Below are 25,672 nucleotides of genomic sequence, written 5' to 3'. Positions count from 1 at the left end.
ATAAACATGCTAGGGTTCTTAGGCAACAGACAATTCTTTTCGTTTCCACAAATTTCCTATCGTTTTGACTTATTCAAAAAGTCGTGACGTCGTTAAAATGCATAGTCGCGTTTTTTTATAAATGTTCCCTAGTTGCTTGCAGATTTTAGTAACAAATTAAATTAGATTAATTTCTGTTGATCAGAAAAATTGTGGAAGAATATGCAATATTCCAATACCAAGAGACAATTCGTTTTCGTACATATATTATGCAAAGACAAAGAGAGAACATTAAATTTTTTACGAAAAGCGTAATTTGTTTTTTCTCTCTTCGTTTCTTATCTGCTTTGCAGATGATAAGCCAATGTGATGATAGCAAAGTAGCTACAGGATATTCGCCTGAGATAATACATACGCACCTTCTGTTGGTGGGGCTAAAGTTAGTGAAACAAAGGACAGAGACAATTCAAATAATATTCACGAAAAACATGAAGCCAGGTTACGATGAAAATGAGTGACATCATGCATTACGGGATTCTAATCGATACTTGGGCACGTAGTATTTCTTTTTCTTCGATCACGACAACATTTACTGCTTCTACCTTCATGATGTTTACTTCTTGTCTTTTTCTCGCTTCACTTTTGAGTAAAAACGATAGGCGAAAAGCATGATTTGAGCATTGTGATTGAGAAGTTGTTGTGCGCGTAAATAGTATTCGGTAATTTACTATGAACAGTTCTTGCTGGAAAAGGCACGAATTGGTTCAATAAAATGGTTTAGTTGATAGTACTTTGTCGATTTTGTAAAAATGCTGTTATAAACCGAAGAGGTTACAAATGACATAAAAAAATTACATGCAAGCAAGCAAAAGTTTTATGGTAATTCGTGAGCTCTCAAGGGTGAAGTTTTGTTAAAACAAATGCACGAAGTAAAGCCTTTCGTTTTCTAAAAGAAAAAAAAAATAGAGGAGACTAAATGGTTACAAATATATATTTAAATGCTAACTATATTGAATGGTAAATAATGAAAAAGGGGTAAAGCAGCTTTGGCATAAACATACACAAGCAACACCTAACAAAAGCAACAACAGTGAGCGCATCCATAAGATGATAAGAGCTAAATAAAAATAACTTCGTCTGTATATGCGACGTCAGATACATGCAGCAGTACAAAACCATCGTCACATTTGTCTCCTTTTTACAGCATTTTTTTTTTATAACGCGTGTTAACGAATTTATATTCCGTATATTATCTTTATACTATTTTGAATGTTGAAAGATATCTTTTTAGTTTAATAATTACTTATAGTTTTCATTCAGTGGTTTTTTTTCTTTTTATATTCTTGATAATCATGGTTACTTCCTCTTTTGTCACTTATTGAAAATATGGTGAGTTATTTATTTATTTATTTATTATTTTTTTTTTTTTGATGAGACGAAAGTTAGTTTATGGGTGTAAGGACCCAATGTCCTGATCTTCCACATAAAGTTGTGGGCCGAAGGAAACAATAGGTAGGATGGGATGTACAATAGCCCAGGGTATAGTATCAGTCCGTCCATCTCAAAGAGGTCCCTCTCGAAAGCATTAACACCACCAACGCCCAACACACGACACCTCGAGACAAACTGGAGGCATCTTATCACCCGGCTAGATGAGATTCATAACCTTATAAGCATCACCTGTACGGCATAGTGTCTGTTGTATTTTGTAATGTTAAAGCAGCACTCTCATTTATTATTTTTGTTTAAGCTGTGAACCATAAATGTTATGGTTCCGAAAACAACAATCCAAAATTAAACAATACTAAAAATCAGAAAAATACATATCGATAGCAAATAAAGAAAAAAGAAAATGTGAAAAATATAAAGTGTACTCTCCAATAACGGTAAAATTCTAGCGAGAAGAAAATAGTTATTGCATCAAAATCGACAGTAGCGATGAAATAAACTACGAGGTCAATAATAACCAAATAAACCAACACCGCCAATAACATCAGCAATAGCACCAAAAACAGTAGGAAAAATATGGTAATATCATCACAGCACTTATATAGGATACAAAGCGAACAAGACAAAATAACAACAATAAAAATAATGACAAGAACGGCACAAACCGGAATAGGAAAAAAATCAAATAAAAACAACAACAAAACAACACTAGCGAAAGCAAACACAATACCAGCTATGAAAACAACAATAGCACAAGTACCATGAAGATCACTAGCAAAAACAGCACCCGCAGTAATAACAGAAAATTATATCAACTGCAACAACAGCATCACTAAAATCCTATGTATATTGATAAAAATTACCGTAGCAACGTAAACTCCGGTAACCATAATTGCGACACAACAAAACCAGTAATAAAAACAAGAACAACAGGAAAACTAATATCGCACATTAACGAAACAATATAAAAGCATCTTTGCAATCCCAGCAGCAACGCAGGTGCAGCACCACAAATAGAATATATAGGCACTGAAATTGTAAACAGCCACTCAGCGCTTCTACGTCCTCCCCATAACAGATAAAAAAGCATACTGTTGCCATCCATAAACCTTACCCAGCATCATTTGCGGTCTGGTTTTGTTAAGGCGTAGCCATATACGATGAATGGGAAAGGCGTAAAGGAACCAAAGCACATTGTAAGTATTGATTGGTTGCAACAAAACACACTAGATCTTTTTTTACTTTGCATCCACAAAAAATACGATGTTAAAATTTTGCAACTCTAAGAAACTCACACCGCTGTACCATTTCTGAATCCTTTCCGTACGCTAATTTTCCGCACGATTTTTTTCCAGTCCCGAAAATTGAATTTTCTAAATACAATAATGGAACTGGTGCAGAGCTCAACAAGGTTTTCACCCACTTTCATTAAAAGTTATGTTTCCTAACCGCGGCGTATCCAAGTTCTTCCTGCACCAAAAAGCAGCGATAGCTTCTTCTCAACAACGATCAAGTAATATCCAACTCGGTAGATAAAGCTAACGCGTTGGCTGAAATATTTGATGGAAATTTTCATTTACTACATAACGGTCAACAACCGCCCCTGCTCGAGAGAGTCGCATGGTCGATACATAATTTATTCTTTCAAACGAAGGCCGTTAAAAGGTCTTTGCCAATCACAATACTCGAAGAACTCCTGGGCCAGCTGGCAACACAGTGCATAATCCTAAAGAAGTGTGCTGTCATACTTGCCAGCCCGTTTCACAATCTCTTCAGCAAGTTCAATCATGCTGGCATTTTTCGAACTTGCTCAAGATTGCCATTGTCCAGTACCTAACCGAGGCAGCCCACAAATCCTGCTAATTGCACTCACTTGGAACTCGTGGTCAATTACCGCTTGGTAAGACAACTGGAAAGCATTGATTTCATTTGCAGAATACGGCTTCCGCAATAATCGGCCCGCTGATGACTTAGTTCTGCTTTAGTGAAAAATGGGGTCGATCTATTCACCATTTTGGCGAAAACCAGATCGTTGCATCAGATATCTCAAAAACATTCGACAGAGTAAAGCATGATGCTCTAGTCTTCAAACTGGTAGCGATTGGCGTCGATGAGAAATTGATTTGATTCATGCCGAGTTTGCTGAATAACCGTTTGATTAGAATCGTAGGCGACGGATTTATCTCAAACAAATTCCATTTCCTAGTGTTCGTCAACAGAGTTTGGCAACTCTGCATGCGTGCTGTAGTCGCGTTTTTATTCTGTGCAAAAAATATTTCAATTTTTTTAGTGTATTTCTTAGTTTTTTTGCTTTATTCGTGTTTAATTTTAAAAATTCTACAAAAGAATAAAGTGTGAATTTAACGTATATGAATTTATTAACAACTTATGTGAAAAAATCATTTTGGTTTAGTGTAATCAACAATTGAGCTCTTGGTAAAAGTCTCTCTTTTTGTCTGCTAATCTTTGTTTCTTTAGCTTTCGCTCTATATTTACAGTGGGCAGGGAAGTGAGAAATTTGCTGTAATTTGCTGAAAATTTGTGCCGTGGAATTTTTTAGTTTTTCTTGTTCTTTTTTCCTTCATAAGCTACTTTTGTTGTTTTCAATGGACATAAATTGCTTATTTACACCATGTCGTGCGAAAACAGGCCCTGAATCTGAACGATTCATTTCTTGTTGGCTGTGTGATCGTTTTGGACATGCAAAGTGTGTTGGTATTATCGGCTGTGCTGCTGATACAGACCTTCATCCTTCCAAAGCTTTATGATGGTCGTGTTCTGACTGCAGAAAGCGGGACATTGATTTCTACAAACTCTTCACGGAGACGAGAAATTGTTTCTCAGATTTGAGCAAAAATCTGGGCTCCTGGTGGGAGAAATCTGAAATAATCAAGATTAGGTTTGATGTGTGTCGTTATATTGCGCAGTCATCTTCCTCTCCAGCTAACAAAGTTTCAACTCGTAGCGTAGCGTGTAGTTCCTAACCTCTGAGTTTTTAAGTCCGTTTCCTCGGTGCAAGTTAGCGATTCCTTAAAGTCTATAAAGAATGTTAGTGTTTCTGCTACTCTTGAGTCGGTCGGTAACATAAAAGTTATAAAACAGCCCGGAAGTCCTTCTGGCTTAAGCTATGCTGAAGTGGCAACGGTATCTCCGCCCATCGATGTCACCCAATCTTCTCAGGCATCATCGCCTAAAACTAATAATGATAATAGTAAATTCTCCTCTCCTCCTGGCTGTTCGAGTGTGAACGCCGGTCGCCAAACTGAGCATGTCGCACAAGCTGATCGTGCAAGTGTGGTTACCCCTTCTATATTCTCCCTCTCTCAAAACTCCCCATCCGTGAATCCTGCTGCTCCTAGTACAGATGACATTTGCTCGACGGCAGTTCCTCCCAGAAAGGCAATATTTGTGTCAAGACTGGCACCAGATACATCTGTTGATAACATAAATAGTTAAAGCGCGTTAGTATTTTAAAATTGGCTCCTTCTCAATCTAGAGGCATCTCATCTTTTAAAATTCTAGTTCCGACTGAAAATATGGATTTGATGTTAAATAAATCATTGTGGCCGGTTGGATCCTTAATTAAGGAATTTATCCGTCGGGATCGACCCCGTAATGCTAATGCAGTAGCTATTTCCCCTTCAAAAAACTAACTATATCTTCACGCTCATCCTCTGTCATTTATCAAAATGTTACGGGCCTAAATGCAAAAATTCGTTCTACTTTTCTGAATTCACTGAGCACGGAGTTTTTCTGTTTGGTCTTATTTTTTATTTATTTTATTTATTTTATTTATTCCACTTATAGTAGAAACTCAACTAAACAAATAACAGTCGAGTTCAATTGGCTCTTAATGCAAAACTTATATTAATTAACAATAAAATTGAGTATAAGCATAATAAAACAAATAAGAAGAAAAAAAAAAGAAGAAAGAAAAAAAAGCATGTACACTATCAGCATAGGAGCACACTTACAAACGGGAAAGGACCAAATTTCAAATGAACCCCTAAGCCATCGCAAACATGCACAAGCCTGGCAACCGATAATAAATTGACAATAATTCACTTTCGAAACGTAACGACTTTTTAAGGATAAAAGCTAGTTTAAATACGACATAGGTAAATCGCGCGTATTAAGCAATGTTGCTTTAATGGACTTTTAAGAATCCGACAACGAGAATAAGTGGTAGACGTCATTTAGGTTCTTGCAAACGACTCTGAGCGGATTGAACAGCTCATAATTAAATTTACGCTGATTAAGTTTAACCAAGATAAAGTGCCTTGAGAAGCGGTTAGGGACATTAAAGCTTATTTCACCAAGTAATGAAGGCGAGTCAATAGCACCATTTATTACTTTAATTAGAAAGGAAACGCCAAGAACAAATCTACGTTTCTCAAGAAACGGTAGGGACAGCAGAAGCAACCTATTTTCATACGGAGGTTGAGAGGCAATCGGATCCCAACCCGAATTTCTCAGGGCAAACAGCAATTGCTTTTGAACAGATTCAATTGAATCTACGTAGCACCTATATGAAGGAGACCACACAACTGAGGCATACTCAAGTATGGGTCTAAACAAACACATGTACAGCCTTTTCGTAATGTAGGGACCATCAAGCTCTTTGGACCACCTTTTTATAAAATCAAGCGCAGACCTAGCTTTGCTTATCGGGAGCTCAATATGCAAGTTGAAACGTAACCTATGGTCAAATAGAACGCCTAAATCTGTGATCGAATCGACGTCCTCCAACTTATGCGAATCTATGAAATACTGAGTAATGAATGACTTTCTTCTTGAGAATGAAAGCTTCTTACATTTACTCAGATTTAGTTTCAGAAGATTCAAAGAGCACGATGGAACAAAATTATCCAAATCACCTCGAAGCTGATGTGATTGCGATTTAACAGAGAAGGAAGAAAACAGTTTCACATCATCAGCATACATTAAGATCTGGCTGGAATTAACCACCGATGGGAGATCATTAATGTATAAACTAAATAAAATAGGACCTAAGTGACTTCCTTGAGGTACGCCAGACATAACGGGGAATTCATCCGAGGTGATGGAGTTAAACAAAACCCTGAAGCATCTATTGTGCAGATAAGAGCTTATCCATTTCACTAAGTAGGGTGGGAAACCAGAGGCTTGGAGTTTAAAGATAAGTAGTCTGTGGTCAACCATATCAAATGTTTTGCTTAAATCAGTGTAAATAACATCTGTGCGAGAGCCACTAGAAAAAGCCTTGAAAACATGATAAGTAAACTCTAACAAGTTGGTGACTTTAGATCGCCCTTTCCGAAAGCCGTGCTGGTGCGGAGGAATATACGAATTAATGGCAAAGGCCAAATGCTGAGTCACAATACGCTCGAACAACTTGGGCAAGACACTCAACTTGGCTATGCCTCTGTAGTTCTCAACAAATTGTCTACTTCCACTCTTGTGGATAGGAATAAGGAAACTACACTCTTCCAACATGAAGGGAGAACACCTAAATACAAGGACATGTTAAAAATCTTTGAGATCATCCCACATAACTCGACAGCGCAAGATTTAAGTACACATGATGGAATTCCATCAGGTCCAGGCGAACAACTGTATTTTAGAGAACTCAACCCTTTAAAAACGTCATCTTCCGAAATAACCAAGTTAGGTATTGAAACCGAGTTAGTTACAGGATATGGGTAGTTTGCTGATAAATCGAAATTAGCAATCGAAAAGTTTCGTCGGAAATACTCAGCAAATAGATTTGAGATTTCAAAATCATCCGAGGAATCAGAGCCATTAAAAGAAACATGAGAGGGATATGTGGAAATTTTTCTTTTAGAGTTAACAAATTTAAAGAAGAATTTAGGATTAGCAAACAGAGAGGATTTAATGAACTGAAGGTATCTGCAGTAATAATGGTGGTTGAGGACGTTAAATCTATGCCTCGCCACCGAGTAAGCGACATGGTCGAGCGCAGAGCCACTTTTCGAATATATTTTGAATAGCGAGTTTTTTCTATTCTTGTGATATTTAATTGTCTTATTAAACCACGGGGGACACCTGCTTCGAGGTCGACAATGCTTGATCGGAACAGATGCAGCAATAGCTAGATTTCATGTATTGTAGAACGATGGCAATAAGCTTTCAATACTTCCGGTTGAGAAATCAAGCGCCAGATGTGAAGAACGATGTTTTAATAATACAATATGGATTTTATGAAAATCATAACAATTATTTAAAAAAGTTTGATTTGGCACATTAAGGCATTTCAACAAACCATCATTAATATGATGAAAGGAAATGCATATTGATGGATGATAAGGATCCTCAGGTAAACTAAACGGTGGACAACGATTTACGTAAATCTCGGGAAAATGGGCAAAGCAGAGATCAAACAGTCTACCATTACAATTAGGGGTACGATTATATTGCCCCAAATTATGATGAAACAATTCACTTAAGAACACAACAGCCCTATCAGACGTTGAAGTAGGAACCAAACAGCCAGAATAATCAGTGCTACACCAAGTGACTTGAGGCAAATTGAAGTCACTCAATGCAACGACCAAATCAGTGAGTCTAGATCGCTTGGCCACTTCACAAATGAGGGAAGCGTGTTTCCTGTAAATGGAGATATCGGAATTTGGGGGAATATAGAAGCAGGTTATAAATAGATGTTTATCAGGCATATTCGCACGAATAGCGATAAATTCAATGTTAGGAGAAGTGGGAAATTCAATTAAATTGGACGGGACTGACGCAGATATGGCAATTAATACACTACCATCAATGCGATTCACTCGATCATTTCTAAAGACTTGGAAGGAATTATGAAAAAGTTCCGACGAGTGAAGATCGGGTTTTAGCCAAGTTTCAGTAAAGGCCAAACAGAAAAATTCCGTGCTCACTGAATTTAGAAAAGTGGAACGCATTTTCGAATTTAGGCCCCTAACATTTTGATAAATGAAGAAACAATTAGTTTTTTGAAGGCGACAAGACTATTGCCTTGGTATTACGGGGACGATCACGAGGGATAAATTCCTTAATTAAGGATCCTACTGGCCACAGTGATTTGTTTAACAACATATCACTGTTTTCAGTTTGAACTAATATTTTAAAAGAAGAGATTGCCCTAGCTTGAGAAGGAGCCATTTTGAAGATGCTAACACGCTTTAAGTTGACTGATGGGACTTTCGTCGCCAGATAACCTTTTATGTTATCCACCGATGTTTCAGGTGCCAGTCTTGACACAAATATTGCTTTTCTAGGAGGAACTGCCGTCAAGCACATGTCATTATTTGGAACAGGAGGGGGGTTCACGGTAGGAGAGTTTCGAGTTGGGAAAAATATAGATGGAGTTATCGCCTTTGTACCGGCAGCTTGTGAGACTTGCCCAGTCTGGTGACCAGCATTCACACGCGAACAGCCAGGAGGAGAGGATGATTTATTTTTCTCTTCATTACTTTTAGGCGATGGCGCTTGATTAGAGCGATTGGCGGCTCTGGGCGGAGATGCCCTTGCCACTTCAGCGTAGTTTAAAACCGATGGACTTGCCGGTTTGTTTGTAACTGTTTTGCTACCAACCGACGTAGCAATATCGGAAACATTACTGTTCATTTTAGAGTTAAAGGGAGCGGTAACTTGTACCAACGAATTAGATTTGGAGAAAGCCAGAGGTGACGTCCCAAACGCTACACTACGAGTAGAAGATGAGTGTCCAATAAAGCGACACTTATCAAACCTAGACTTAATGAGCTTAAACTTTTCCCACAAGGAGCCGAGATTTCTACTCAATTCCGAGAAACCATAACGGGTCTCCGTGACTCATTGTGTAGGGTGACTTCAATTTGCCTTAAGTCACTTGGCGTTACAGCGATAGTTCTGGCTGTTTGATTCCTACCTCTATATCTGATGGAGCCGTTGTGTTCTTTAGTGAATTATTTGATCATAATTTAGCTCAATACAATGGTACCCCTAATTGCAATGGTAGATTGCTTGATCTTTGCTTTGCCAATTTTCCTGAGATTTGTGTTAATCGTTGTCTTTCGTTTAGTTTACTTCAGGATCCATATCATCCAGCTTTGGGTATTTCCTTTCATTACAAGCATGTCGGTTCGTTAAACTTCTATAAGGTTCTAAATTCAAATTTTTGATATAAATTTTATGATTTCCATAAAATCTATGTTTCCATGCTAAAATCACATCTTTCTCATGTTGTGCTTGACTTCTCAGTGAGAAGTAGTGATAGCTTACTGTCGTCCTTCTACAATATATTAAATCAAACTATTTCTGCATCCGTTCCGATCAAACATTTCCGTCCTCGAAGCAAGTGTTCTCCGTGGTTTAATAAAACAATTAAATATTACAAGAATAGGAAAAACAAGTTTTTCAAAAAATTTTCGAAAAGTTGTTCTTCTTTCGACTATTTCGCTTACTCAGTGGCAAGGCATAAATTTAATTCCCTCAACCGCCAATACTATCGCAGATACCTTCAGTTTGTTAAATCCTCCTTGTTTGCTAATCCTAAATACTTTTTTAAGTTCGTTAATTCCAAAAGAAAAATCTCCATAAATCCCTCGTATGTGTCTTTTAATGGCTCCGAGTCCTCGGATGAATTTGAAACCTCAAATCTCTTTGCGGAAGACTTCCGGCAGAACTCTTCAACTGCCAATTTTGATTTATCAGCAAACTATCCATATCCGATTTCTAATATGATATCAATTCCCAACTTTGTTATATCTGAAAATGACGTTTTTGAAGGATTGAGCTCTCTAAAATATAATTTTTCGCCTGTGATGTTATCTCAAAGATTTTTAACAAGTCCTTGAATTTAGGTGTCTTCCCTTTGCGTTGGAAGACTTGTTTCCTTATTCCTATTCACAAAAGTGGTAGTAGGCAACTTGTAGAGAACTACAGAGGCATTGCCAAGCTGAGTGTCTTGCCTAAACTGCTCGAGCCAAGTGTGGCTCACCATATAGCCTTTTCCATGAAATCGTATATTTCTCCTCTCCAAAATGGTTTTCGAAAGCGAAGGTCAACAATCTGTTAAAGTTTACTTGTCATGTTTTCAAGGCTTTTTCTAGTGGCTCTCGCACTGATGTCATATACACTGACTTTAGCAAAGCGTTTGATTTGGTTAACCATAGACTACTTATCTTTAAACCCCAAGGCTCTGGCTTACCTTTCTTCTTAGTGGAATGGTGTAGCTCTTATCTGCATGGTAGATCATTCATTTTGTTTAACCTCATTACCTCGAATGAATTCCCCGTTATGTCTGGCGCATCTCAAGGAAGTCACTTAGGTCCCATTTTATTTAATTTATACATCAATGATTTGACCTCCGTGATTAAGTTCAGCGAGATCTTAATGTATGCTGATGATGTGAAACTGTTTTCTTTCTTTTCCATAGAATCGCAATCACATCATCTTCAAAGTAATTTGAATAACTTGTTTTCATGGTGCTCTTTGAATATTCTGAAACTAAATCTAAATAAATGTAAGAAGCTTTCTTTCTCAAGAAGAAAGTAATTTATTACAGAGTATTTCATTGATTCTCACAAGTTGGTCGATTCGCTCATAGATTTAGGCGTTCTATTTGATTATAGGTTACGTTTCAATTTGCATATTGAGCTCTCGTTAAGCAAAGCTACGTCCGCGCTTGGTTCTATAAAGAGATAGTCCAAAGAACTTGATGATCCTTATATTACAAAAAGGTTATAGATGTGTTTGGTTAGACCTATACTTGAGTATGTCGCCGTTTTGTGGCCTCCTTCATATAGGTGCTATGCAGCTTCAATTGAATCTGTTCAAAAGCAATTCTTGCTGTTTGCCCTTAGAAATTTGGGTTGGGATCCGATTGCCCCTCTTCCACCCTATGAAAATAGATTGGTTCTGTTATCCTCACCATCTCTCGAGAAATGTAGATTTGTTCTTGGGGTTTCCTCCGTAATTAAATTAATAAATGGTACAATTGACTCGCCTGCATTACTTCGTGAGATAATCTTTCCCTAACCGCTTCTCTTGGCACTTTATCTTGATAAAGCTTAGTCAATGTAAGCAACATTGCTTAATACGCGCGATTTACCTATGTCGTAGTTGAACTAAGTTTTAACCTTGAAAAGTCATTATGAGTCGAAAATTTATTATTGTTAACGATTATCGGTTGCCAAGATTATGCATCTTTGCGATGGCTTAGGCGTTCACTTGCAATTTTGTCTTGTACCGGTTGTGGGTGTGGCTCTATGCTATGTGTACATGCTTTTTTTCTTATTTTTTCCTTCTTATTTGTTTTATTGTACTTACACTAAGTGTCCATATTAATTAATTTAAGATTTACTTTAATAGTCAATTGAACTCGACAATTTGCTTTAGTTGAGTTTCTTGTATAAGTGGAATAAATAAATAAATAAAATAAAAACACAACCTTCTACAAAATCTTATTGTTTTATTCACAAATGCTAGCATCCTTTGTCACTCGTTCGCGTTCAATAGGAGATCTAGCACAACAAACCCTGTCTGATGAACGACATATTAAATAGTGATCTCATAAATATAACAGAATAGGGTCAAGCTAGTAGGGTGAATTTTAATGCTAACAACATCCAGTGCTACTTTTTAACACATAAGGGAGGGGGAGAACAACTCGTCTCTTTTGGTGGTGTCATTGTAAAAGGATCGCCTATCCTTGATGTTCATGGTATGAGAATACAAAATGACGTTCGTTCGACAGAGGTTTTTTAAAGCGGAGTAAAACTGCAGCCGACATCCGTACCAATTACACCACCTATATCCAGTCAAAATAGAATATAACTAGCATATGTGGGCGAGGTTTCCATATTTTGTTTGGAGGCCCTCGACTTCTTATAGCGTAATGCTCAGGTGATAGTGGGGGACGAAAGTGTATCCCAGACTTTCGACACCCTTGAGCATCGGCGTAATGTGGGCTACGTTGTGCTTATATGCGGGTGCATTCAGAATAAGTTTTCAAAGGTGATTATGGAGAAATACGTATGCCAATTGAATCCTTCAACAGCACTACACGGCTTTCTTGACATTCTTACCAACTCATTCTGGAGTTACCTGCATACCGCATAACACACTACCGCAACTCGTCGTTCTTTAATCACCTATGCACATATACTATTCTCTGCTTAAGTCCTTCTCTACCTACAAGCCGTCCTGACCAACATCGTGCTTGCGCGTATGGGCGACATCCCCTGAGTGGCTGGTCATATGAAAAAAAAGAAAAAAAATGCATAAAATCTGTACATATAAAATGGCGTCTTAGCAGCAGACCGCGTGCGTGCACAAATATTAAATTAAAAGTAGCATTTCGCACAACCTTTGACAATGCAGCCATGATTGTCAGCCATAAATAAAATAGTTCCTATTTGTTAACATGCAAAATGAACAATATCACAGTTTGCGATTCATTCACGACGAACACAAAAGTGCTGCGAGCGCCACTAGGTCAAACAAATGCGAATGTAATATATGTCAAAAAAACTAGTGGTGGAAACGATGAAATGGTAAAAACGAAATAAGTTTAAATAACGTTAAGAAGGGACAGCAACAGGCGTTCATTAAACGCTATAAACACAGTAGCGACTCATGGCAGGAAAATGCATGTAACGATTCGAGATAATATTGTCTAATTAAATGCTCCGCATCAACAATTGGTAGAAAATAGAAAAGTTATAGCCCAAAATTCTCCGATGGCAACAACAGAAATACCGGAAAAGAAATCTCAATTGGTAAATGATTATAATCGGACACAATTTACTACGAAAGCGTCTGCAAGAGAGGACACACCGAAAGTTCAAACAACACAGGGAGAGATAGGTAAAAAACTAAGCGCATCTCAGGAGATGGTAGGGAAATCAAATAAAGTGGCAGAAAAAACGAGGTAAAATGGTAAACAAACCCGAAAAAATCCATTAAGATCAGAAAAAAGGGAAGTATAATCGAGCTATCCTGAATTAAACGGATGAAGTGGGAATAGCGGGATTTGTACTAATAGGGAAGACTTTGGTCGATCCAACAAGGTCTAATCAATACCGCAGAAATATTAGCCATATAACTAATAAAGGAAAAAAGCTTAAAATGAAAAGAACTCGACGCTGCGTCAAGCAAAAGCAGAGTCGGAAATCATGCTCCCTAGGCCGAGACACAGAAAATCTGACAAGACCATATCACGGACACGACCATAGCGCACTATGTGGGTATAGAATGGACAAATCCGCAAAATGTAAAAACAAAACCTAGTATAGTGGAGGGAAACGTTCTAAATGTATAATCCACTTTACATCAAGCATGGAACAAAGTATCACGGAATGAAAATTAAATTCCTTCAGGTTAACCTAAGAAATCTTAAGCGTGATCAGACAACAAGACACGTTGTCTTACTTAACGAGTGACACGCAAATTTAGAAGTTTCGTAATCCACACGTGTAAAATATACGAAACTTAAAATTGGATAAACTGATGAAAGAAGCAAAAATTTTGTAATAATTGACGAGGCGGAAATAACGTATTATAGTTGTTGATCCTTACTAAAAAAGATTTCGCAATTTGGGGACAGAGACGAAATGATCGCACATTCCACCGCCGTAAATGCTGACCCCCAATAACTTCAAAGAAGGGTATGCAGGTGTGGAGTGACTATTGATGAATCCATATGATTTACAGATGGTACCAATCTTCCCTTAACTTAACTTATCAAATTTTAAACCAGTTTGCTTAGAGCTTGGTACTATCTAAAATTCGTATGGATTTGTGGTAACTTAATTTCATCTTCCATTAACAACACTGTTTTGATATATGAAATGATCAATGACAACACTCTGTCCTTCCTCATTTATGTCTTTAATCCCGGAATTAATGAGTATAAAAGTAGGTATATGACGTGTTACATTTTCTCCCAGCATTGTCAGCTAAACTACGTATTATATATCTTATCGTAATAGTTGAGTTGAAATCTTAACTGGAAAACTGTACAGCAAGTTCGTCAATAATGGCGAGAGCTATACGTTATCCTACAACCTTATTGAATGATACGTTATTAGGATTACGACAAAACAAGGAAGTTTATGGTGGACCGAGGAGAAAAGTGGGCTAAAGACCGAATGCCTAAATGCCAAAAAAAAACTTGCAACGAAAACAGGACATGTAAAAGAAAGAGTGAGCTGATAAACGAGGAGTTAAGTGACGAATCCGTAGGGTTTTTCGCAAAAAATAATTATCAAGAAAGCTTGCCGCCGGAAGCCTACATCAATAACGACCAATGTCGCTTGGGTGGCCACAATCGTAGTAGAGTTGTTTCCAACAACAGTGCAACGAGTCAGGATTGAAGTAAATTTGGCATGACATCTACCAACGGACATGATCACAACGGAGGGAATTCAGGCCACATGCCAAACTCAGAAAAGAACGGACGTCGGTGGGAACACCAACTGTAGAAAGCAAAGTGACTTTTCTAAGCACCAGTTTGCCTTCATCAAAAAGCGGTGTGATTTACGCTTTCGAGTAAGCATTCGCGGAAGTTTGAAAAAGTAACGAAGTAAACCAATTTTGCGCTGTCATCACATTACGCATGCATTAAAAACGGCTGACCAGCTGCGTTGTAATACAGATGATGGCATTAGAAATCGCAAGACTACAGCAAGGGCATCACAAGAAAGTTCCGAAAGGAGGATGCGGCGCTTTGATGGTACAAAGTACGACGGTGCTTCTAATTCAGATTGTGATCGTCTTAGTATAAGCAGGCGACTACTACAACTACTGCGACTACACAAACGATGAGCCACATATTTTAGCTGTCCGGCTTGGGCATCTTTGAGAAATATGCTCTCCAGATGACTAAAGATCGAAAAAGACAAGTTGGGGAAATACGTCGGTTTTTTAAACGATATATTCCGGAAAGCGACAATCGATTTTTTCATCTCACTTGAGAACGCAGGACGAGGGATTAATAGGGATCAATGATCCAAATATCACGGCACTGCAAAATCGATCGCAGGACTGTAGTTCATTAAACATAGCCTTCTTTGATAAGGTGTTATAGACATCATTTTAAGCCGCATATAACTTCACTCTTGTTTTCTCATCATCTTTTTGTAAGGGGTATAATTCTTCGAAAATGGTTTGTGGTCACATTAAAGTTTTGAATCTGGATGTAAAATCAAATTCTATCAAAGGCTAAGACGCTCTGTTATGTCATTTTTTCATTTAACATTTAGCGCTTTTAAATATATATGGCAGTCTTTACAATCGCACAAGAAGAAATTTAATCTTATTATAATCATCATAATTATAACTACTGTTGCCGTTGTCGTCGTCATTGTCATTGATATGATCTAAAGGCCATGTTATACAAGAAATTTAATTGAATCTGATGCAAGCATAACACAATGAAAATTTTTATGGTTTCTTAAAACTGAGATCTAACCACACAGGCTACGAGGTTGTCAGATTGAAATTTAATATCGAAACATTTTATGAATATTAATTTAATTTATTACACAAATTAGATGAAAGATGCATTTAAAAAGAAACTGTTCTGAAAAAAATAGACTCTCACAATAATTTATTTCTTTTTTTTATTTCTTCAAATTAATAATAAGAAGCAGACTCTGAGTGGCCGAGTAGGCAAGAGTCTCGAGTAGCAATGATAGTGGTTTCAAATCTCAAGTGCGTTAGCATTTTTAATAAAGCCGTAAGCCTTAGATGCTAGTGCTTTTAAAGACTTTAATTCTCAGAATTCATTCTCTGGCTAAATTAATAATAATAATAGCTTAAGCAGTGTTCTAGTTCTAGAGAGAGTAATATTTCTTTTTTTGACCACTAATTAAATTTAATTTAAATTTATCAAATGTCTAATGTAGTTCGTTTACTTTACAACCTGATAAAGATATGTTTTTAATTTTCTGAGGTAATAATGTTATATCCACTGTGCTTCTTTCTCATATCATATGTTCTGGCCATTGATATTACGTTTGCCAAGTTGATCTTTTATAGGATACTATAAATTCATTTCATATTTTGTACCTGTTTTTATATTCTTTGTACATTTAACGGGCGCTGTTGTTGTTATATTGCAATCTATTTTCATATGAATCACTAAACGATAGAGGTGTATTAAACTTGCCGACCCATTTGTAGTGCATCTAATGCATCGCATCAACAATAAAGACAGAGTATGTTTATCACCATAAAATGTGAGCCATGGAATGGGCCAAAGCATAGATCAATAACCAACAAAGTTAATATATGTAAATATTACTTTGAACGATTACGGGATTGAACATTCCCCTTAAGAAGTATATAAGTGCTTTACCTTATAATCTCGATTTGAATTGTCATTAGGAAAAAATAAGATACAAATTATAGAAGAAAACTATAAGAGTTTTTTCTGAACGCAAACAGATTGCTGACGCAAGATATTTTCGATTTGGTATAAAATGCGTTGTTTTTGGATATAAGTGGTATCACTTATATGGCGTAACAAAAGAAGTAAGAATATCTTGTCTGTCTTGGAACGAATTTTAGATACCTATATTTTCTTTTTTTAATAACCGACCTTTTCTATAACTTATAATTAAAATTAATAAAAAGAGAATATAACAGAATTTGCACAGTTTGCGACTAATTAAAATACATGTGCAAAGTGTGAACTTACTACGGTATTTCAAGTTCTGTTATTTACGTTAGAAATTCTTATATGTGTATATTCAAGCTAATAACATTTTCAATGTTTTCATTCAAGGTATAACCCTTACATAAGTTTTAATTTTACAGCATCAACTTGTGTTCTGAATAGTGCGTGTTTGGTTTTTCGTCTGCGATTTTTTAATTGTTTTCGGTGTTTTTGTGTCTTTAACTCGTGTGTTTTCTGTGGTTTTGCAAAAACTGATTATCGCAGATACGATATTTGCTTTCGTTTTCTGTAAATATAATAAAAAAATCAAAAAAACAAAGAACATAAAGGAAATATAAAATATTGAAAACAATTGTCCTTATCCTCAGCAGTTGCCAAACCTTTTCAAGTGAGTGGTTATTTCATAATTTACTAAGTAATAGACAACCATAAGGCATAATGGCCCCGGGGCCGCCAGATAAAAACTCAAATAGATTTCATCTATTAGCAGACGTATCCCCCCAAAGAAAAAAATTTAAAATTCCGACTTCCCGGTGTTGCCAACCAGTAGCATCATTCCTATTGACAAAAAATATGTTGTGACTTCTCCAACTTATCCCTCCATAACAATTTCGCAAATCAGCCCTTTCGCTGTTAAAAAAGCACTAGATAGCATTACAACATATATAGACTCTATATCGATTTTACGCGATGGGAAGAATTATTTTGACTTTTGACCGCTATCGGCTACCGGCAACGGTTGATGTAGCTTAGTACAAATGTAAAGTAGAACTCTACATTCCAAATCCCATGAGGTGTAAAAACTGCCAACGCCTGGGTCTACGGCAAAAAGATGCACCAGTCCTCCATCCTGTGCTAACATGTTGGGGAACATGCTGAAAACTGTACCCGTAGTTTCTCCTTAAATTGCAACGATCAACACTCAGCGCCCACGTTCTATACAAATGCGTGAAATTTTAAAAGTCAGAACAGAAAATTACTGTAGCATGGGTGAAGCGCGACGCAAATACCGGGAGATTAATCCATCTGGAACCCAAAGAACTAGCAAAAGCAATGCCTACGCTTTAGTCGCATCGCAAATCGTGCCTAATAAGCCTTTAACTCCAATTCTTTCCAATGAAAAACCTGCTCTACCATCAACGAAAAATTACATTCCCAAATTAGTTCCATTGCTCGCCAAAGATAATATTGAAAAAATCAAAACAACAGCAAATATTGAAAAAATTAAAACAGCAACACATATGATAAAATCTAATAAACTAAATGCCCCAGAATCACCAGCTATAACTCTAGTCACCAAATTACAAGCTGCAATGAATCCAATCTTTCATTCTTCAATTAACCTTCAATTTCAAATTATTCGCGTGTGCCCACTCGTGGCGGTTCAAATATACGCAGACACCTAAGTACAGATTATTCTGCTGGTAAGAACAAATTATTCACGTAATATCCTTATAGTGAATTTACGACGGAGACGCTGACATGTCAACTTAACCTACTTTCCACTCCATGTCACTACAATTAAATAAAGTTTTTAGAATTCTACAATGGAACATTAATGGACTTCTTAACAATTTTGATGAATTCCGTACACTCGTAAGTGATCTCAGTCCAAGCTTTATATCGCTTCAAGAGACCTCTTCTAATCCTATTCCACTAAATCATATACTGGATACTTCACGAATGCTGATCAAAATTTATATTCCAAACAAGGATTTGGTGTTTTGATAAAATCAAGTATACCGCACAAACGCATAAATTTAAGCTCAAATATACAAGCTGTAGCGATACAAATAATGTTAAACATAAAATTTACAGTGCTTTTGCTCTATATCCCACCTTTGCAATCGTTTTCTCAGCAAAAACTCTACAATTTATTCTCCATACTTTCCCCCCATTAATTATATGTGGCGACTTTAACAGCTGGAATACCATATGGGGATCAACAGTGAACAGCACTCGTGGTACTGTTTTAGAAAAGGCCTTCATTCAAAGCAATCTCTGCATTTTAAATGATGGAAGACCAACGCACTTTTCAACTCATCACACTTTTTCACATATTGATTTAACATGTTGCTCCCCGTCTTTTCTTCCTTTGGTTTCTTCGTCTATTTCTGATGATCTACATAATAGTGATCACTTTCCAATCATAATCGATCTTAAACTTTCAATGTCCTCTGCTACTCCAGCAAAACAGGCCAAATTCCTCCTAGCTAAAGCGTATTAGATCAATTACTCCAAACAGGCCGAGTCATTTCTGAATTCAAAGCCATTTAACGGGAACTGCAACCATGATGCTGCTATTATGTCTAAAGCGATTCGCACGGCTGCTCATCTTTCTATTCCTCAATCTAACAGCTCTTTTAAACGAGCTATGGTTCCTTGGTGTGTCCTGATCGTGATCATTTGTTATTATACAAAAAGGCCAATGCTCTATTCAGGAATGAATTACGAAAATCAAAGACACTTAGTTTCGAACTTTTTTCGAGAGGAATTCACAGAAATACATCAATGAAAGTTGTTTGGAACAAAATCAACACACTCAATGGGACTTGAAACCTGAACGAAATTTCTGCCATCTGCACTCCTAATGGAACTTTAACTGACGCACATGATATTTCTAATTACTTTGGACGAATGTGGTGCGAGTACTCCTCTGACAGCAACTTTTCCAATGCTTTCATCGAAAATAAAAGGACTCCAATTACTCTTTCAAATTTCATTGACAGATGTGCCACCTTCCTGCAAAATTGCATATCTACCCTAGAACTTGAAAGTTGTCTCTCCAAATCGAAGGGGAAGACACCTGGTCTAGACCGCATCTTATACCAAATGATCAGTGCGCTGTCTAATTCAAGTAAAAAGAAATTGCTGGATGTATATAATACGGTATTTTTGACTGGCCATATACCCTACATGTGGAAAGTGGCAGCAGTTGTTCCAATTCCAAAGTCTAAAAATGTCTCCATCGCATCAGATTATCGCCCAATCTCTCTCCTATCTTGCCTCTCAAAGGTATTGGAAAAGATTATGGCATCTAGATTATCTTGGTTTCTTGAGTCCAAGAACCTGACCGAACGAAATCACGTAACAATTCTCTCAATTGATTTCGAAAAAGCATTTGACAGTGTTGGTCTTCATGTTATGTTAAGACTCTTGAAACCGTGGAATGTTGGAACCAAATTTTTCAACTACATCAAATCATTCACGTCGCATCGACGGTTTAAAGTTAGAATCAACAATCATCTCTCTGATTCCTTTCCGCTAATGAACGGCATTCCGCAAGGATCTCCTTTCTCTGTCATGCTTTTCCAGATCGCCTTCAACGAAATTAGCAAAATTCTTTGCCGTGTACTAAGAGTGGAACATTGTCTCTACGCGGACGATGTATACATTTTTACAAAAGAAAAAGACAACACGAAAGCAACCAACATCCTCGAAGCTATTGGACGAGAGATCTCCGCATGGGCAAACTCGTCAGGGGCTAAAATTTCCATACAAAAATCTAGAAAAGTGCACATTTGTCGAAAGCAGATCTACTGAGCAGGAAATCTACTGATGCATATTAATGGCTTGCCAGTACTAAACGTGCAGGCGCTGCATATTCTAGGGCTCACTTTTCCCAACAATGCTTGTTGGAAAGCACACTGTCTTCGGTTAAAAAATTCTATTTTAAGAAGCGTGAATTTCATACAGTACGTTGCTTGGAGAAGCCATGCGCATATTAACACTATCGCTTATCTTACCAAAATGCTTGTGTTAAGCAAGATTGACTATGCTTTGATAATTTATGGCAATAGCTGCAAATCTAATATTAACATCCTTAAACTGGTCTATCACCAAGCCGTCATAGCAAGTTGTTACGCTTTTCGGACGACGCCCATAAATAATATTATAATCGAAACTGGTTTCCCAACTTTAGAAAATAGACTGTATGAGTTAAAAGCTAAAATGGTCCCCAAGCTTCTTAATTCAAACAAATCTATTCTCGGTGATGACGTGAAAAAGATTATTATTGCGAAGAAAATTCCAAAGTCACCATCTGCAATTGACCATTGTTTGTACGTCGCAAAAGAATTGGATATTCCCTTAAAAATTTTCCGCTCTCTTGGTTTTAAGCCTCCATGGTTTTTGGAAGACTGCTCTTTTGACATCTCGCTGTCTATGCATAAGAAAGAAGATACTCCAAATTACGTCTTTAGGAATCTATTAGGTGAAAAAACCCAAGCATTGGAAGATACTGGTTGGAATCTTTTCTACACAGCCGGCTCAAAATCTTTTGGCCTGCCTCCTGTGTGTGCCGTGGTAGATGCTACAGGACAGGTTCTTCTCAGTCACATATTTCACGAAAGTACTTCAACTTTCCCAACCGAAGCCAGAGCTATCCTTCACACTGCGAACCTTTCCCATAAAAACAATCCCAAAACCGTCATTGTTACTGACAGTTTGTCTGTATTACACGGTATTCGGAATCCTTCGACTTGGAGATGGCGCACCATCAACAAATTGAGGAATGTAATTACAACACCCGACGGAAAAATTTAAATTTTATGGGTATCAAATCACATCGGTTTGTTGGGAAATGAGCAGGCTGATCGAGCGGCAAAGGATGCTGCCTCTGCTCCTCTAATTATGGATGATGTCATGGAAAAGTTGGATCTTCAAAGATACATTGGAAGAAAAGTTAAAGAGAAAATTGCAGAAGGAAATGTACTATACCATCATCAACACTACTCTTCCATTAACCCTCAATTAACTCCACCTTCATATCCAACAATTGTTGAGAAAGCCAAGATCCAAACATTTTCGAGAATTCGCCTTGGTCATACTATCGCAACTCACCAATGGATCTTGGAGAAGTCTTCCTCCCCAATCTGCAGTTGTAGACAAACTCTCACTATAAAGCACATTCTCCGCGACTACCTTAACTTTTCCTTGGTTAGAAGTATTGCATTTGGAGCGACTAATCCTTTGGACATTCTAAAATCAGCTTCAGAACCGAATATCAATTCTACATATTACTTTATTAATACTACCAAGCTCATTATCTAATGTACATTTATTTATATTAGAGCCGATAGCCTGTGCTGCTAGTGCTCAATGTCTTTTTTTTTTAGTCTAAGAATTTATTTCATTAGTCTAAAATTATAATAATAATAATAATAAAAATGAGTTTTAATTTAGTTTCTTGTCATCCTGAAAACTCGCATATAATTTTTGAAATATCTGTTCTCGATGAAATTTTGTATACATTTTTGTTTCCGACGATAAAACAATATGACAGTGTGAATTTTTTCTGCTTATACGAATTTTGTCTTTAGTATATTCGAAATAGCGACGTGGGCATCAGATAAGAAAGATTGAAGAAGAGACTGCGAATTTCAGTAGACTAAAGGCTAAAAGAAGAATTATATATTGGAAAAATTGTATAAAGAATTTATACGATTATGCTATGAAAGTGATACAAAATATTTTATTCGAAATATTGCCCGCGAAATTGCCGTTCCAATTCGTTAGTTGCTGTTAGCAGTGTTTGTTATTAACTGTTTTACTATACTTTAAAAGACTAAACCTTTTCTGGTTCTAATAAACACGGAGATCTATTCATGAAGTTTTGTGCCAGCGGCTCTCAAAATAAATTCACTTTTTATTGCGAGTAAAAGCGACTTCCTCTTGTAAATAATGCTCCCTTTTTTGTGCATAAATATAAAGAGTATCGAAATTTGTTTATGGTTTACACAGTAAAAAGTTTTAAAATGCATACATGATTTTAAGCAAAGCCAGGCCAGCTGTACGGGTGAACGATATAGACCAGCAGGAAACAAGCGAATATGTGAGGTTCGGGTGCATAAATTCTTTCTGCGGCTTAACAGGTTTATGTAAGCCAATAAGTTTTTTTAAAGCAGTTATATAAGACTATTTCTACAAACAATTCTAGTTTGCAAGTAGAAGTTGCATCAATGTTTTAAAAATTTATCCATGATTGCGTTTTTTTTTTTTTTACAGATGACCTTAATAAACTTTGTTTAAGCTTAGCATATAAATATGCGTAAAGACTTTTTTCATTATGTGCGATACATACATACGCACAAAGATGTAATTATACACCTTTTACTTTCAGTTTTCAGTATGTGTGCAATTAATAATTGCCAGGTTTTTAATAAAACCAAAACCATAACTAAATTTAAGAAAAAACAGAAAAGCAACTAGTATCAGCACATGCAGACGTATATCACATTTCTCGACACACATGAACACACACACAAATGTATATAATATTTATACACCAGATAGGTGAAACGCGTGTTGTTGTAATATGAAATCGCAAGCACATATAGTCAGCTAAATACAATTAAACAAGTCTGCGATTTAAGGCGTTAACCGAGTTTTGCTTATACATTTTTTTGGCCCACAATAATGTTTAAGAAGTTTCGAACGTTGTAATTGATCATACCTAAATATGCGTACATGTGAATGACTAAATTGCCTGTCTTGCATACAGTCTGAAAACAATTTATGTTCTCCATATGCTAAACTATCGTGCGTTTCTCTTAGCAATATGACTGCAGAAATAAATTTATAAATTTTGTGCAAAATCTTTTTAACATGAAAACTCTCAACGTTTTGTATAGGCAAATTTTTAATAAAATTAAGCAATTTGACTTAGTTCTTTGTGGTATTTGTATTGTCTAATTAACTACAAAGATAAAGTTAGAAAGTCAATATAATCTGTCTACAAAAAATGAAATAACTAAAGTCCAAAAAGATCCGAAAATATTCTATGCTTTTGATTATTAATTCTATACAGATATTTGCTAAAAACTCTTTCCGAGATATTTGCTAAGACTATCTTCTCGGCCTCGAAATGGTTCCGTTTGGTTTACTAATATGCCCGTAGGTAACGTCTCAATAGCTGACCGTGCATGTGTACCTCGTCACCCGTTCATTGAATGATTTTTGATGTTACAACTATTTGTACAAATTCCATCGAATCCTTCGAATATTTCGAAAAAAAATTAATTACTATGAATACAATTTTTAGCACATTTTTGTACTCATCACCGAAGGGTAAGGAGTATATTCATTTTGTCAAAACGTTTGCAACGCAAGGAAGCATCAGAGACCCCTCAAACTATATATACTCTTGATCAGCATCAAATCCTAATTCGATTTAAGCATGTCTATTCGTCCGTCTGTGCGTTTGTCATTCTGTTCGTCTGCGTAATGTAAAGCTTTGGCAGATAAATATACCATTTGAATGCAAATTCTAAGGATCATGTTGTGGTACCTGTACAAAAATACAAAAAATTGAGCACTGCTACCCAATATTATAGTGAATTAAAGTTGAATTTTTTTTTTAATACCTTTAAACGCGCAGAAGCAAACTTCAATAACTCAATAATTTGTATATATTCTTGACTAGTTTCAAATTCGGAATGCACTTAAACATATCGGTTTTTTGTCTATCTATCTGTCCGTCTGCTCAAGTGTATAGTATCGGCGGTAAACATTCTTCCGTTCGCAAAAATTAAGATATCGCCTACAAATTTGCGGAAGAGTTCGAAAGTTATTCAAACCGGCCAAACGACATACCTATAACGCCAACACGCCTAGACGACGAACATCTTTACTTGACGTGTTTTTTGCTTGTTACACGTAAGGTACAACACATACATCATATAACTTTCTACTTTTATTCTGACAATGGAAAAAATCAGCCGCAGGCACCTAATATTACAGGGTATGAAAGTTTAGTACTTTTCCTTTTTTTAGTTGGTGATGGGTATGAAAGATTCGGTCACGACCGAGTGTAATTTTCTGGTATATTTTTTTTGATATAGTGAGGACTTTTTTATTTTTTGTTGTAATTTTTGTTAATTTTTCTTCGCTCGCATCAATATTTTACAAATTTCTCTCTCCCCGTTTATTGCAATTGAAAGGTTTGTAGAATTCCCAAGTAGTGGCAAAACGCGATAAAAAAATGTTTTTTAAAATCTGAATGTTTATTAATCAAAGCACGAAAAATGAATTCAATTATATTCAGTAAACTTCACACAAAACAAAAGTATATTGTTTTTAAATGAAATCATATGAGCTATAAACAACAAACCCCTACAGTTGCAACTGCGTTATTAAATGCGTAACGTAATATTCCTCCACATCGCTCATCATATTGAAAAATCCCTACGTTATTTGCTGCTTCTTTACTTGAAGATATATTTGAGAAAGAGGAAGATTATGCATTGGATCGAGATGCATCAATTAAGAGCTTCATTATGTAGTGCCCAGCACATGCCCCTTGATCAAACAATTTTGTCATTATATTTATATCATTGGTAGAATTTCTTTTAATCACAATATTTTCTTACGTTTTTGAATAACTCCGCAATTGCTTAAAATACTTTTTTTTAAAGGAAGAGCAATTTAAAATGCAAGTTCTACATAAATTTCATACCGTTTTAAACAACTATTCCTCTAAATTCTCTGTACAATTCCGCAAAAACTACTTCATCGTTAGTTAATGTCATATTCTGTTGTTGGAAATCTTACGATGAAAATTAAGTTAGTAAGCTGAAACTTTGTATAAAATCTTCTTTAAATGAT

The 25,672-nt window shown here is 36.4% G+C and overlaps 1 protein-coding gene across 2 annotated transcripts in view; it reads left to right on the top strand.

The window, feature by feature from the left end:
- LOC119637707 (cuticle protein 16.5) overlaps positions 1-25,672 on the top strand; it is a 136,644-nt gene that overhangs the window by 37,882 nt on the left and 73,090 nt on the right. The window contains exon 1 of one of the 2 annotated variants that reach the window (XM_038033908.1): positions 2,574-2,624. The exons of the other annotated variant lie outside the window; for it this stretch is intronic. Within the exon in view, the coding sequence (XP_037889836.1) occupies positions 2,589-2,624 (36 nt within the window). The 5' untranslated portion in view covers positions 2,574-2,588. Of the gene's footprint in view, positions 1-2,573; positions 2,625-25,672 lie in introns of those variants that run through there. 2 annotated transcript variants of the gene reach the window in all.

Source organism: Glossina fuscipes, unplaced genomic scaffold, assembly GCF_014805625.2.
Source record: "Glossina fuscipes isolate IAEA_lab_2018 unplaced genomic scaffold, Yale_Gfus_2 60, whole genome shotgun sequence".
NCBI classification, from domain to species: domain Eukaryota; kingdom Metazoa; phylum Arthropoda; class Insecta; order Diptera; family Glossinidae; genus Glossina; species Glossina fuscipes.
The sequence above is the reverse complement of the archived record's forward strand: the minus strand, read 5'-3'. Positions and strand labels throughout refer to the sequence as shown.